Genomic DNA, 15,778 nt, shown 5'->3' with positions numbered 1-15,778 from the left:
AATGCTTCCATCATTTAAAGGTATGAAAGGGAACCTTCCGGTCCTTACAGACTTCTAGGTGAGCCGCTATGGCTGGGCACATATGGAGCCTTTTGAGAAACAGCAGCCTGAAAATCTCAGTACGAAACAAATTCCTCTCAACTACAAAGCCAGTTGTGTTCCTCACGGAATGAGCCTTAACTCAACGCATCAGCTCTGGGAAGGAGCTCCTACCTCATGACTTCAGAGTAGCCCTTGGCCGCAGCAACGTGAAGAGCCGTGGCGCCCGTCCGAGGCTGCTTTATATCTTCAATCCTCCCGCTGTTCAGCCACTGCCGGGCATCCTGAAGCATTTGCTGTTCCTCTTCTTTTCTGGCCAGGTCTAGGTCTACACCTACAAAGGTGAAGCACAGGAGAGGAGATTATCAAGTGCAGTCTCACATGGACATGTTAAATTCACCCTGTGTTTCATCTGCTATGCTGCTCAACTACTCACTTGTAGCTCAACTGTGAACCAGTGGAAGGACCGTGCTCTACATATGTGGAGTCCTAGACTGAAATAACTAAGTAATGAACAACAGCCTAACAAACTGAATTAAACAGTGTGAGTATAATCTACAGTGAAGATTTGAAGAGATGATCCCCAGACGTCTCCTGCAGGAGCAGCACAACCCAATTCTTGTAGAGGACAATTTGCAAGCTGCACGTACAGAGACCCCTGTACTACACCAAGAGCCATCCGTGCCAAGAACACCCAAGGAAATACTCAGTTAATTCCACTGAATAGCAAACTGATAGATTATGGCAAAGCCCAGTTTGAAATCATAAGAGATCTCCTGTAGATTAAACCAGCCAAAGTCCATCAATACACACACCTGGTTTAACAGAGACATGGACGGTGGGGACAAGAGGGACAAGTTTGCCACCCCAGGACACAGGCGCTGTGTGGAGAGACCAGATGGGGCTGGTCGATGGGCTGTGACAATTGCAACTAAACCAACAAGATGCAAAAAACTATCTCAGACTTGTTCTTATAAGCAGAGTTTTCAACAAAAGGAGGTGATGTAAGGACAATATATTGACCAGAAGAGATCGCTAATTCAGGAAAAAATATAAAAGAGAAGATGATAAATCTCAAAAATAAAGATGAGCAGCTGTCCCTATGGATGAGGTCTCTCAATATAAGAATGACATGATTCCCAATTAAATTATGGGGCATTAGGTTTAAAACAGAAGGAAACACTTATCAACTCAGAGTCTGAACTGTGAAACCCACTTGTTACAGGATGCAAACCCCCCTCTGTCCCCCTCCCTCCTTCGCTATGGAAGGAGCAGACACATCTCCCTCTCTCTGTGCTGTTTGAGGCCAACAGCTTCTTTTGTTTGGCCCCAGAGCCCCTGGTCAGGGCCATTAGAAGGGAGCACCGAGGCGCCAGGAGCCGCTGGGCGCCCACAGCCAATGTGGGGATGTTTGGAGGCTTCAGGGGCACCCACAGCCAGGGTGGGGGTGCAGAGAAGCTTCTGGAATGCCCACAGTCACATCTGATCAGCCAATATAAAAATGGGACTCTTGTCGAGACTCTGCCCCTTGTCGTGAGTCTCTTGGAGCACGAGCTGAGCCACTGCTGCCGAGAGCCCCCCCGGGATGGAGACTGCGCTTGCCGTGCTGCCATGGGTGTGAGTAAATTAACCTGCGCAGGATTGCGAGTGCATCTCTTTCCGTGCACATTTGCACGTGTATTTGTACTTTCCGTGCACATCTACACGCGTACTTTCCGTGCTCAATACATGCACGTGTAAAATTAACCCTCGCAGAACCGCGAGTGTATTTTCCTCTCGTGCTTCCACATAAGCACGTGTAACTTTCCGTGCTCATTTGCACGTGTATTTCCCCTCGCAGGATTGCGAGTGTGCACTTTCCGTACTCAATACGAGTACGTGTATCCCTTTACAATAACCCCACACCGTATCAGGCAAGTGTCGGCTCTTCCCGGACTCAGGGCGGCTCCGGCATTGCACGCTGTGGAACTCCTGTTGTATTAGTTGCTGCCCCTTAATCATTTTCCTCGACTGATACCCGAACCTGTATTCAAGTCACTTTGCAGTGCTAAACCCTGTTTCTCACCGGTTTAATAAGAGTTGGTTTGGAGCCTGTTGTCCCTTAAAGGAACCTCGGGGTGCCTCTGTGACACCACTGCTGCAGGATGTTGCAAAGATTAGAAATGCAACTGGCTTCAGCACAAGGATTAGACCAATGTGTAGTTATTTAACGTCACGCAATCCATGCCAGCAGTTCCCAAGAAGGGCTGCACAAGTTCACGGAACAGAAGCCACGGGGGATTCGCGAGCACACAAAGTCCATCTGGCTCAGGAATTCCTTGAGGCGCAGTGGCCAGAGGGTGGGAAAACAGTTTTTTGGGGGAAATTGTATATGTTTGTCCTGTTGTAGTAGTTTGCAGCAAGAATCTGCTTTCAGCTACTGTTGAAAACAGGCTACAGAGCTGGATGGACACTTATTTAAAGTTTATAACACATTTACCCCAGCAGTTACGATCCTTTTAAACTGTGTCAATGGGAAGCTTCCCGGTGGAGACAGATGGGCGTTTCAGGGCATCTTAGCAGGATGCCACTAATGTGACGAAGCAATGAAAAGGCCAAGCAGAATCCCAAGAAGCGGTAGGCAAAATAGCTGCAGTTGAGGCAGAATTACATGAAGAATTGCGTCTAGAGTCGGGATTTGTTTTCCCAGGCTGTCCAAACTGTGCCCGACTTCTCTCTGCAGCCGCGCTTCCTTGGGTGCCCAGAAAGATACGGGTCTTTTCATCACATAATTTGTCTCTTTTAAAGTGAATATCAAGATCTGCACAGGGCAATAACATGGTTGCAACCTTGCAGGTTGGACAGCCCACTAAAACAACTGTTGACTGTACACACCGTTCTTTTGAAATACCTGAGCAGACTCAATATAAAGCAGAAGGGCTATTTAAGCTTATTTCCAAGTGGAGGGAAAATGGAAACAAAATAAGAATAAGCTTGGCAGAAATACTATACCAGAAAGTGAAAAGTTTCTATTTACCAGAAGGAACGTGATCCTGCATCAGTTTTCCAAGAGGAGCAGTAACACAGATAAAAGCAGCTCTCAGACGGACAGCTACAAACTCACCGCAGAGCAGTAACACGGTTGACAAAGTAGCAAGGGACTGATCTCTTCCTAACTGTATCTGAAAATAACCCTGAAAATAAAGCAACCAGCATGGGCCAAGGGGAATACACCTGTTAGAGAGGACTGGATTCAATCCAGCACGCAAACAACCCCAGCACCAACCTGCAGTCGTCAGATAATCTAGACTGGAAAGAATCTTTAGGGGTCTGTAGCCCAAATCCTCGCTCGGAGGAGGGGAAATGAAACCCAGATCAAGTTGCTCAGAGCCAAATGCAGCTGAGTTTTGACCACCTCCAACGATGGAGATTCCACAAGTTCCTTGGGTGTCTGTTCCAGCACTTTCCTGGGAAACATTTTCCCCCATGTACATGGCAGTCAGAACATCCCTTGTTCAAACCCATGACTTTCCCATCACCCTGAGAAGAGCCCAGCTCCTCTGGCTCTACAGCCTCCCTCCAGGTGGGAGAGAATGGCAACCAGATCCCTGTCAGCTTTCTGTTCTCCAGGCTAAATGCCAGTCCATACATTCAGACACATCTAGCAGGGATGGGTCAGTCCGTATCAGCTCAAGGTGCCTCAGTTCAGCATTTCCACGCAGCTGAGATAAAATGAATCCTTCAAAACCATTCTTGATGGACCTCAGAGACAGGGTTTAAACTTCTGTGTATGTACAGACAACTAACTACTCACAGATTGATTTCATGAGTACGAAGAAAAGTTTCATGAAATTACAGAATGGTTTGGGTTGAAGGGACCTTCCCAGCTCCCCCAGTGCCCCCCCTGCCATGACAGGGACATCTGCACCAGCTCAGGTTGCTCAGAGCCCCGTCCAGCCTGGCCTGGGATGTCTCCAGGGATGGTTCATCCACCACCTCTCTGACCAACCTGGGCCAGGCTCTCACCACCCTCAGCACAAACAATTTCTTATACAATCACAGAATCATTTTGGTTGGAAAAGCCCCTCAAGATCAACGAGTCCAACCGTTCCCCACCCCTGTCCCTGCCCCATGTCCTGAGAACCTCATGTCCATCTGTCCAACCCTCCAGGGATGGTGACTCCAGCACTGCCCCGGGCAGCCTGTTCCAATGCCCCACAGCCCTTTGGGGAAGAAAAGTTTCCTAATAACCAATCTTCCTCATGCCTAGCCTGAATCTCCACTCCTTTAGTTTAAAACCATAACCCCTGTGTACGCTGATGAAGCATTTCTTAATTATAACACAAGTTACGCTGCCGAAGACGTTTCTCCTAGTAGGGATGTTTTTGCAGGGGCAGCACCGAGCGCAGCCCCTCAGCCAGATGTCCCTGATGAGAAAGGGGAACGGCAGAGCAGATGGGCTGCAAGAGACGTCCAGGGAAGATCAGGTCTCTCCAGGCCAGACATACTCATTCCCCAGCTCCTTCTCTTCTTGGCAGGGCTGTAAATCTCACCTCTGTATTATCAAGACTTAGTGAAACAAGACCTTCCAACGATACCAGAGGCCAGAATTAAATCTCACTTTAAAAGCAAATAGATCTAATGAATAAGCTTGCGGTGCTGTGGTGTCTCACTTGGAAGAATCCTGCCAAGGACAGAGACTGCACACCACAAACCTGCATCTGTCCCACTGTGCTGCTACCAAAGCAAAATCTGTCTCTGCCTCTTGGGCCAGACTTCAGATCTCTTCACCTATAGACAGCAAGCCAACAGAACTCTCTTTAGAAGCTCCCAAGGGTCTGACGGTCACGTATTCAAGCCCAGCGCTGATTTACCTTGTTTCTTCACTTGCTCCAGCAGCAGGTCCTTCATGGCCGCCTCCTCCGCGATGTCGGACGGGACTTCGCCTTCGCTGTTCACAGCAGCCACGTTGGCTCCGTGACTGATCAGGTACCTACGGGAGCGAGACCCAAAACTCTCGGTTATACTTGCTGTCTCTTCTTTCATATGCATTTAATGTTTGTACTCACTAGATCTACGTCAGGCAACAGAATTCCATTTGATTACGTCCAAACCGAGCCCAACATTTTGCGTTGTAAACAACACAAGCACAAGACAACGCTCTAATTGTGAGTTAAGTCACAAGCAGTTACTTTTATCTACTCCATCTTTCATCAGACAGGATGCAAGGAACAGAAATGTAAGATCTGAATAAAAAGCAATGATGCTGCTGGCGTATCGGTGCCTCTGGAGCCCAGAACAACACATCTTTCCCTTGAAACTCTCCACACAACTGCATGGGCATGGCTATGGTGAGGAAACGTAGCTGCTTTGCAAAGCCTCAAAATAAGGGTGAGCACTTGCACAGTCCCTCTTTGAATTGTTTTATAGCATGCTGTGTATCTGCTATTCGGTGTTTACACTAGAAAAGCTATGTATGTGTATTTACACTAACATATATTTTGTAGGGAGACTGAATTCTTTTCAGTTAGAGGAATAAAATCCCAAACCGCACTTAGAATTCTGCACGGGCTCCCTGTGACGGCAGCGCAGGGTGAAGATGCTCAGCAGCACCAGAGCTGGGCTTCGTTCCATTGCTCTGTATGAGCGCGCCCGCCAGCCGCCGTGCTTCCCTTGCGCTTGGCATTTTAGCTCACTTATCTAATGAATCATAAGTCACTGTAATGGGATCAGCAAAAGGCGACCGGTTGCAGGATCCACCTGAACCCTCACAAACTGAGGATTCAGTAGCAGAAATCCATCTATTTTCAGCATTGCTTCCCAAAACGTTGTGTAAATCTCAGAGCATCGATCGCCTGGGTAGCCGCTCCGAAGAGGAAGATGTGATGAGTGTTACAAATACCCCAAATAGCCCGAAACTCACTCACTCTGCTATGTTCAGATAGCCGCAGGACGCCACCGCGTGCAGAGGGGTCCAGCCCTCGTTGTCCTGCTGGTTCACGTTGGCTCCGTTTTCTACCAGGAACTTCACCATGTCCAGGTTCTCATCTATACAGGCCTGAGGGAGAGCGGGAGGGAAGGATGGAAAAGGGAAGGAAGTGGGGGGAAAGAAGGAAGGGGGAGGGAAAAGGAAGAAAGGGGAGGGAAAAGGAAGGAAGGGGAGGGAAAAGGAAGAAAGGGGAGGGAAAAGGAAGGAAGGGGAGGGAAAAGGAAGGAAGGGGGCGAAAGGAAGGAAGGGGGGGAAAGGAAGGAAGGGGGGAAAGGAAGGAAGGGGGGAAAGGAAGGAAGGGGGGAAAGGAAGGAAGGGGGGAAAGGAAGGAAGGGGGGAAAGGAAGGAAGGGGGGAAAGGAAGGAAGGAAGTTAGGAAGGAAGGAAGTTAGGAAGGAAGAGGGGAAAAGGAAGAAAGCGGAGGAAGGAAGGAAGGAAAGGGGGACAAGGAAGGAAAGAAGGGGGAAAAGGAAGAAAGGGAAGGAAGGAAGGAAGGAAGGAAGGAAGGAAGGGGGAAAAGGAAGGAAAGAAGGGGAAAAGGAAGGAAGGGGGGGAAGGAAGGAAGGGAGGGGAAGCAAAGGGGGAAAAGGAAGGAAAGAAGGCGGAAAAGGAAGAAAGGGGGGGAAAGGAAGGAAGGGGGGAAAAAAAAGGCATTGGTATTAAATCAAGCACACAAGCTCCATTTGCAGTTTCCCGGCAGCAGGGAACTCCTGGGCTGAACTTCCCGCCCTGTCAACCAGCACATCTCAGAGCTTCAGGTAGCAGCAAGTTGGGAACTACACGAAATTAACTTCAGAGCTTGCAAAAATTAATTGTAAGTCCGAGAGTCCCCAGGTGGGCACCCTGTGGATTCGCTCAAGCTTTCCTTCTCACCAGCACCTCTGTCTCCCTCCTCTCTCCCACACTGATTTCAACCTGGAGCGGGGACGCACTGTAAAACGATCTATCTGTATTGGTTTCAGGTATGGCACCAAACTCCTCTAAGCAAGGTATGATGATGTTCCCTCAAATTGTCAATGAAATAACACGACAATTAACAGAATGAGGTCCCATCAGCGATAGGGGTGAGCAGGGAAAGCTCAAGCTCGCGACGCCCGACTGAAGCCGATCATCCATATCCTGGATGTTGCCCTTTACAGATGTAACCATAGCAAAAGCAGAATTTTAAAGCAGTTAATAACTTCTTTGTTCAGCAGTATTTATTCATTTTCCCGTGTATAACAAAGCACAACTTTCCCTGTTAGCTCTGCAGACCCCGCGAGCTACTGAAGAGAACGACAACCCTTCATTAGCCGCTGTATTAATTGCGCAGCCTGGCTTTGCAGAGACCTGCTCGCTTTGAAGCTGCCAGAGAAAACCCAGCTAGATTTTCAAGTCTCAGCGCTTGTGTTGGGTGGAATTCCTCCCTCCTCAAATTCCTGGCTCCAGCACGTTCTGCATGGCATTTCCAGTTCACTGGATGCTGCTATTTAAGGATGAGCTGGGAATTTAATACATAGGTCCAAACGCACGTGGCCCAGCTGAGGAGCACCGAGCATGGCCAGGAGGCAAAAGGACCTTTACTGTGTGTCCGTCCACAGGCAGAAACCCAGGAGGGAATCCAGAGAGGGAACCAGCTCGGTTGCAATTCCTCTGAAATCACAGTACTTGTTTTTTTTATATAGCTTGATGTGGGCGCATCTATCAGTTACGGTGGTCCAATGACTTCCAGATGATCGTTCTTCTAAAACGAGCAACGCTGACTATCCATTCCTATCCTAGTAATGAAAATAAGGAAATTGTCTTTAACCGATACCTCCCTGCAAAAAGGGACAATCCTACATTATCCAACACATCGATCCATGCTGCGCTGCCCGCGTCCCACACCAGCACATCCACCTCTCGCTACTTCTGCTCCAACTGCAAATCCCAAACTAGCCTTTCACCCCACAAACGCAAGTCACTCCTGCATTTGCTGGCAGTGTTTGCATGCTTCCTTGCTCTGTTTTAGACTGGTTTAACCTTAATCTGTGCCAGACAAGCTCAATTCTAGAAATAGTTTAACTTCAGGGACTGCCCCTGGACTGGATCTCCCACCCTGAGGCACAAAACAGCTTCATCCTGTAAACTCAGCACTAAGGTCCCTTAGATTATTTCAGGTCCTAGAGCTGGGGAAAACAAAGCAAATTGAAGAGACTGAAGAGCATCACGCTGAGGTTGGAGGGGTCCCAGGTCCACGCACGATGGGTAAAACACAATTAGGTCTAAGCAAAGTGGAGGCAAACCAGGTCCTACCACCAGCCTCAAGAGAACGGTTTGTTCTTTGGTTCTCCTTTAATTAGATCATCTGGTCCAATCCCCTGCTCAAAGTTGGGCTAAACCTGCTGTTAGACCAGGCCTGCTCCAGCCAGGTTTTACTGTCTGCAAGGACGGAGACACCATCAAATGCAGGAGGAAGGTCAAGTATCCAATGCACATAGAGCTGGACACAGGCACAAAGGAACATAATAATCCCCTTTCAGTTCAAGGAGCAATTTTCTGGGAATTCAAGTCCAAGCCTGCAAAATTCAGATCTAATCTCTGTGTTATTGCCACTCATATTTATTGTGATACACTTGAAATTTTCCCCCCAACACATCCCAAATAAATTACACTTCCAAGCTTATTGATGAGTTATTTTACATTTGGGAATGCAAACATTAAATAGCACTTTTAAAATCAAACTAACTTCACCTAAAAGCAAATTGCTCTGCGACCAGCCGAGACAAGCTCGCCCATGCTGTGGGTGCTTCTGAGCACAATCACATCTGTATCCAGTGCAGTGCCTCAGGGGTCAGTGCTGGGGCCTGTATTAGTCAATATATTCATCAATGATTTGGCCGACGGAACAGAGTGACTGTCAGCAAGTTTGCTGGTGACACCAAGCTGGGAGGAGTGGTGACACTGGAAGCTGTGCTGCCATCAGAGACCTGGACAGGCTGGAGAGCTGGGCAGGGAAAATGTAATGAAATAGAACAAGGGCAACTGTAGAGTCTTGAATGTGGGCAGGAACAACCCCAGGTTCCAGTATAGGTTGGGAAATTACATATTAGAGAGCAGCATAAGGGAAAGGGAGCTGGGGGTCTTGGGGACAGCAGGGTGACCATGAGCCAGCACTGGGCCCTTGTGGCCAGGAAGCCAATGGGACCTGGGGTGGGTTAGAAGGGGGTGGTCAGTAGGTCAGAGAGGTTCTCCTGCCCCTCTGCTCTGCCCTGGGGAGACCACACCTGGAATCTTGTGTCCAGTTGTGGCCCCTCAGTTCCAGCAGGACAGGGAACTGCTGCAGAGAGTCCAGCGCAGCCACCAAGATGCTGGAGGGAGTGGAGCATCTCCCGTGTGAGGAAAGGCTGAGGGAGCTGGGGCTCTGGAGCTGGACAAGAGGACACTGAGGGGGGACTCATTCCTGGGGATCAAGATGGAAAGGGGCAGTGTCAGGAGGATGGAGCCAGGCTCTTCTCGGTGACAACCAATGACAGGACAAGGGACAGTGGGTTTAAACTAGAACACAAAAGGTTCCACTTAAATGTGAGAAGAAACTTGTCGGGGGTGAGGGTGTCAGAGCCTGGCCCAGGCTGCCCAGGGGGTTGTGGAGTCTCCTTCTGTGCAGACATTCCAACCCGCCTGGACATGTTCCTGTGTGACCTCATCTGGGTGTTCCTGCTCCATGGGGGGATTGCACTGGGTGAGCTTCCCAGGGCCCTTCCAACCCCTGACATTCCGGGATTCTGTGATGTAGCTGACTACAGAATTATGGGCTCAAAGAAGAATTTTATCAGCATGGCCCTGACAAGGCAGCCGGGCAGATATTTCGTGCCTGTGCACACTTACTGCTCTGCTGGCTTTGAGTGTTACCCGCAGTTTGCGTGTAAATCTGAATTTAGACTCAAGAATGGCTCTATATCATGAGCTTTGTGTGTATTTGATAGGGAACTATATTTACATTGTTTATCACTTAAAGCACCTATATACACCCACTACGCCTGCACACGCTGGAATCGGCCAAGAGAGAACACCAGTTCTTGCTCAATCCCCTGGATACGCTGCACCCTAAAATTAAACATCTGTTTAATGCACAAAAGAGCCCCCAAACCCTTTGTTTTCAATTTTTTCCTGTTACTGGCTCTGTTGCTCTGCCAGTCCCTGTCTCGCATGGTTCCTATGGAACGTACGCTAGAAACAGGAGGGATAATGGCATCAAGCCCCACCTGTCCCTCCCCAGCAATCGGCCGTAACTGGACCCTCTTGGCTGCCAAGGAGATAAAGCGGCGACAAAGTGACAAAAGCTGACAACAGCAGGCGCTCGGCTGCTTCCCCGAGGGCACCATAACCCATTTCATCCTCGCTCAGTGCGTTTGCCACCAAGAAAAATCAAGCGTGGAGGTGCATTAAGTCCTTAGTGGAGCAGCAATGTATTCTTTAATATTTAAGAATAATAACGCACTCCGAAGTATCACAAGCTGCTCTTGGAGTTCTGTGATCAAGCAACGTGACACATAAGAATAGAAACGAGCACAGAGCTGAGGAACATGAATGGGTTTGTAAATGGCTGCGTTGACATTAGCGAGTGTGACTTCTGGCCCGCCTCAAATATCAAAACGCAAGGATTTAGTGTAATACTAATTATACTGGCCAAGGTTTTAAACAGTGGGGTGGGGAAGGAGTTACAGAAAATGGTATTCGGCAAACAGAGGTGCTGAACAAGCCCCATTCAGTCCTGAAAACCTCAGCGTCTCATGCACCGAACTATCAGGCATTGGATATTTGCATAATTTTTTCAGTCAGACACCTCTAAAAGAAAACTCTGCTGATATCTTAACATGCTATGGCATATTTAAGACACCTTGGAGCCATAACTTCGAGGCCAACAATGGGATTAATGAGTAAAACTTGTGATTTCTAAAGACCTTTTGAATTTTAAGAACATTAGAAATCACACGTGAAAGAGTTAGGGCAGATTAAACTGCAGCTTCTAGAGGCTGCAATGTATTTCTGTGTATACTTCTAAAGTATTGAAGTGCTGGAGGGTCCAGAGAAGAGCAACAAGACTGGGGAAGGGACTTGAGCACAAGCCCTATGGGGAGAGGCTGAGGGAGCTGGGCTTGTTTAGTCTGGAGAAGAGGAGGCTCAGAGCTGAGCTCAGCACTCTCTAGAACTACCTGAAGGGCAGTTCTAGCCAGGTGGGATTGGGCTCTTCTCCCAGGCATCAGCAATAGCACAAGGGGCCATGGGCTTCAACTCTGCCAGGGGAAGTTTAGGCTGGAGATTAGAAAGCAATTCTGTGCAGAGAGTGGTCAGGCATTGGAATGGCTGCCCAGGGAGGTGCTGGACTCGCCGTCCTGGAGGTTTTTAAACTGAGATTGGACATGGCACTTAGTGCCATGATCTAGTGAATGGACTGGAGTTGGACCAAGGGTTGGACTGGATGATCTCTGAGGTCTTTTCCAACCCAGTCCATTCTGTGATTCTGTGTATTAACCGATTAATGCTTACATGTTATCACAGAATTCAGATTTGCACACACATTAATGATATTAATGATTTCATACCCGACTTGATTTTACCAAGCTACAAATTAAAGAACCAAAATTTGCACTGTTTAGAAATCCCCAGGGCACACACTTGCCCACCTACAATTCCTGCGAGTCCTGATTGCTCCAGAAATTCCCTATTGTATGTTTTATTGTGAATACCTGCAAACTTCAGAACTGCAAAACACAAGAAAAACGCATTCGCTGAGATTCAGAGGATAAATTTCACCTTCTGGCCAAGCAAAACGGGTTACCCAAGGTTACTGATAGGAAGTAAATGGGGTAGACGTGTCCTCCTTTAAGTACTATTAATCCTCCAACCTTAAATTTAGGAGAGTGGCTAAGTTTAGTAACCCGAGAGGCTCCATCGCTATGCAAAGTTCTCCTCTTGTATTCGATGCAGCGTTCCTTGGGAACGTTTTAAGAATAACTACAGCGATATTACAAAGCAAACACCTGCCCCTCCAACCCCAACAGGAGGAAAGTAAGTCACAAAGAGTCGGTGGAGAAGTAACAGCACCTTTTTGGTGGGTGGTTATTTAACATGAGGAAACGCTCCCTCCCCTAAACTGCCCTTGAAATTTGCTTTGCACGAAGAAAAAGCGGATGGGCTTAATTTTTAGGCGCTGCTAACCCTCAGCTTGGTTACGCACACACGGAAGACGCTAGAAGTGAGGTTAACTACACAGCACAGTTTTGTCTCGAAATTCTTAATTCCTTCTTTATGTTCTCTCTCTGTAAAAGACACAATAGAACCTTCAAGGCGATGGGATGGGGTGGGGGGACGCGGCGAGGAGATGTGATCTAACCGGAGATGTGATCTAACCGGAGATGTGATCTCCTGCCATCCTTTGCATGTCTCTTGGCAGCCAGGGAGCTCCGGGTGCTCCGGACGGCACCGACACCCGACGGTTTTAGCCAGTGTGGACGCAGCGTACAGCCAGCGCCCAGAGTTACCCGCTAACCTCCCAGGAAGCTGGCTCATTGCATTTCAATCCCGGGCATTGCCGGGCGAGGCTCCATCGCCGGGCAAGGCTCCATCGCCGGGCAAGGCTCCATCGCCGGGCAAGGCTCCATCGCCGGCTCCCGCTGTTCCTCAGCTCCTGGCAGGGGACCAGCACTTCGCAGTTTTTCCATAGGGAGGAAGTGGTCAGTTTCTAAAATTTGCAGATACGGCATATTAGCTTCCCCCTCTTAGATAACAGGTGTAGCCCTTTGCAGCCACTGTATTTATTTATATTTTGTTTTACCAGTAGCTGCTGCCAAGCCATTCTTCTTTCAAGCGTGAAGTTTACATTACAGTAACGCAACGGGGGACACCAGGAAACGTTACAGAACAACGCTGCAAAAACTCCGTGCGTCTGGCAAGGCTCGTTCAACAACCAGACCCAATCTGATCCTTATCTTGAATGAAGCCTCGTTATTATAATGGTATTGTTAGTGTTTGCTCCTTCCTCAGAACACAGGAGCATCATCGGACTCGTGATGAGTGCCAGCAACGCAACGGCTCCAACAGCCCGGTGAGGTTTTGGTTTGCAGAAGGAGACAGGGATGGGACGATCAGGAGTTCGAGGAGCCACATGGGATGGGACTGGAGGGTTCAGAGGACTGAGAATCGAGCTCCAACAGTAAAATACCGCTTGCTTTCTAGGAGTGCATTTAGCAAAACTCCTATGATTGGTGTTACACTCCCACTATATGCAGGATGGCAGGTAGGGGAGCAACTAAACCACTCAATGAATTGCTAAGAAATGACTTGGGATCAGCTAAGTGAGAAGAAAACGAACAAACCACCACACCTTTTTGCCTCTACGTGGAGAAAGGGGGACAGTTACAAACCCAGCAGAACACATAAGCCACGGTAACAACTGCACACCAGCGGTGCTGTCACAGGCACCCACATTAAGGCAACTTTTCTTCACAACTTACCCAGTATTTCGGTAGTTTAACATATTAACAAATAATACACGAACAACACTCAGTGCAACCGTTTGCAGCAGAACAGCTCTTGGTGGTGCTGACGAGCTCCCCAGCTGCTGTTCACCGGCACAACCAGCAGCGCCGCGTCCGGCTGCACACGGACCAGTGGCGAACTTGGCCGAGAGCTCCTTGCGCTTCCAAACGCAGCCCCACTGAGGAAATATTTAGTTTACAAACTGTATGTCACATCACCCAGCGTCATACGATCACGGAATAAAATAGCAGCAGCGTGCATACAAGAGCTTAGAATCAAAGTCAGCCAGGAAACCTGTAATAACCACTGTGGGTTTAATTGTGGTTGTATTGAATTCCCTGGTGCTGCCTCCTCGGTTGGTCAGGATTTGAGAGAGGGAACATTTTCCTGAGGTTGAGAAAAGATGCAAGAAGGGAAAAGAAGAAAGGGCGATGAGTTTGGCTTCTGTGTTCCATATTTCTACTATCAGTCTGGTGACAGAACCCCATCTCGGTGACTTCTCTGTGCAGAACAGTGACAATCTCGTCATCTCACCATGTTGGATTCTCAGGCAGGAATGGTTCCCACATGGAAATCATACTTGGCAGCTCCGCTCGTCACATGCGGGTACAATATATAGACTAGCAACTCAGACACGGGCTGGACTTTTAAACGGAGTATCAGGCCAGTAGAGGCCGTGCTACATCTCCTCTTGATTACTCCAGTATCCATCTCTTGAGCCGCCCAGGAGTGAGGTACCTCCTGGCCTGTGCAAGATGCTGCTGTTAAATCAGATCGCTCATGGAACCCTCACTCTTAATTCTTTTACCAGATTCTCCTCCAATCCAGAAATAAGTCTTGATACCACCTTCAAAGCTCTTTATACATGCAGCTCTCCCCTGACATGGTTTGTCTCCATCCGTTCCATCACTGACCTCAATTGCTGTAACTATTAAGTCGAAGTATTAACAAACACCTCTTAGTATCTTCCATACAACCCCACATCTACTGTACGGGATGCGTGCACTGAGCTGCAGGACTCTTCTCCATAGACTCAGAGAATCATTCCGGTTGGAAAAGACCCTCAAGATCATGGAGTCCAAACATAACCCACCCCTGGCACTGCCCCATGTCCTGAGAACCTCATGTCCGTCTGTCCAGCCCTCCAGGGATGGTGACTCCAGCACTGCCCTGGGCAGCCTGTTCCAATGCCCCACAGCCCTTTGGGGAAGAAATTGTTCCTCAGATCCAACCTCAACCTCCCCTGGCGCAACTTGAGGCCGTTTCCTCTGCTCCTGGCGCTTGTTCCTGGGGAGCAGAGCCCGACCCCCCTGGCTCCAAGCTCCTTTCAGGCAGTTCAGAGATCAGAAGGTCTCCCCTCAGCTCCTGTTCTCCAGCTGAACCCCCAGGTCCCTCAGCCGCTCCATCACACTTGTGCTCCAGCTCCTGACCAGCTCCGTTCCCTTCTCTCCACTCGCTCCAGCACCTCAAGGCCTTTCTTGGTGTGAGGGGCCCAAAACCACCCCCAGGATTCACGGTCTGGCCTCCCCAGGTCCCAGCACAGGGACGGTCACTGCCCTGGGCCTGCTGGCCACACCAGTGCTGGTACCAGCCAGGATGCTGGTGGCCTCTTGGCCACTGGGCACACGCTGGCTCATGTTCAGCCGCTGTCACCAACACCCCCGGGTCCTTTTCCAGCCGCTCTTCCCCAGCCTGCAGCGTCCATGGGGTTGTTGTGACCCAAGTGCAGGACCTGGCCCTTGGCCTTGTTGAACCTCAGACAATTGGCCTCAGCCCAATGATCTGGCTGGTCCGGACCCCTCTGTATGGCTTTCCCACCCTCCAGCAGATCAACACTCCCATCCAACTTGGTGTCATCCACAAACTGACTGAGGGTCCACTCGATCCCCTTGTCCAGATCACTGATAAAGAGAATAAACAGAAATGGCCCCGATACTGAGCCCTGGGGACACCACTTGGGATCGCAAATGGGATTTGGCTCGGTTCACCACAACTCTTTGGGCCTGGCCCTCCAGCCAGTTCTTTATCCATCACAGATGGCCAGGCCATGAGCTGCAGCTTCTCCAGGAGATGCTGTGGGATACGGTGTCACAGGCTTCACTGGAGTCCAGGCACACAACACCCACAGCCTTTCCCTCATCCACTAATTAGGTCACCTTGTCATAGGGGGGGATCAGGTTGGTCAAGCAGGACCTGCCTGTCATAAACCCATGTTGTCTGGGTCTGAGCACCTGGTTGTCCCATACAGGCCACATGATGGCGCTCAGGATGA

At 49.2% G+C, this 15,778-nt stretch overlaps 1 protein-coding gene across 3 annotated transcripts in view; it reads right to left on the bottom strand.

Annotated features, from left to right (window-relative positions):
- Positions 1–15,778, bottom strand: part of PPP1R12B (protein phosphatase 1 regulatory subunit 12B) — a 127,316-nt gene that overhangs the window by 87,160 nt on the left and 24,378 nt on the right. For all 3 annotated transcript variants that reach the window (XM_080358101.1, XM_080358103.1, XM_080358102.1), the window contains exons 2-4: positions 5,946–6,076; positions 4,893–5,011; positions 214–373 (exon numbers count right to left, since the gene is read on the bottom strand). In XM_080358101.1, coding sequence (XP_080214227.1) covers positions 214–373; positions 4,893–5,011; positions 5,946–6,076 — 410 coding nt within the window. The remainder of the gene's footprint in view (positions 1–213; positions 374–4,892; positions 5,012–5,945; positions 6,077–15,778) is intronic.

This window comes from Nesoenas mayeri (genome assembly GCF_963082525.1).
Source record: "Nesoenas mayeri genome assembly, chromosome: 23".
In the NCBI taxonomy this organism is placed as follows: Eukaryota; Metazoa; Chordata; class Aves; order Columbiformes; family Columbidae; genus Nesoenas; species Nesoenas mayeri.
The sequence above is the reverse complement of the archived record's forward strand: the minus strand, read 5'-3'. Positions and strand labels throughout refer to the sequence as shown.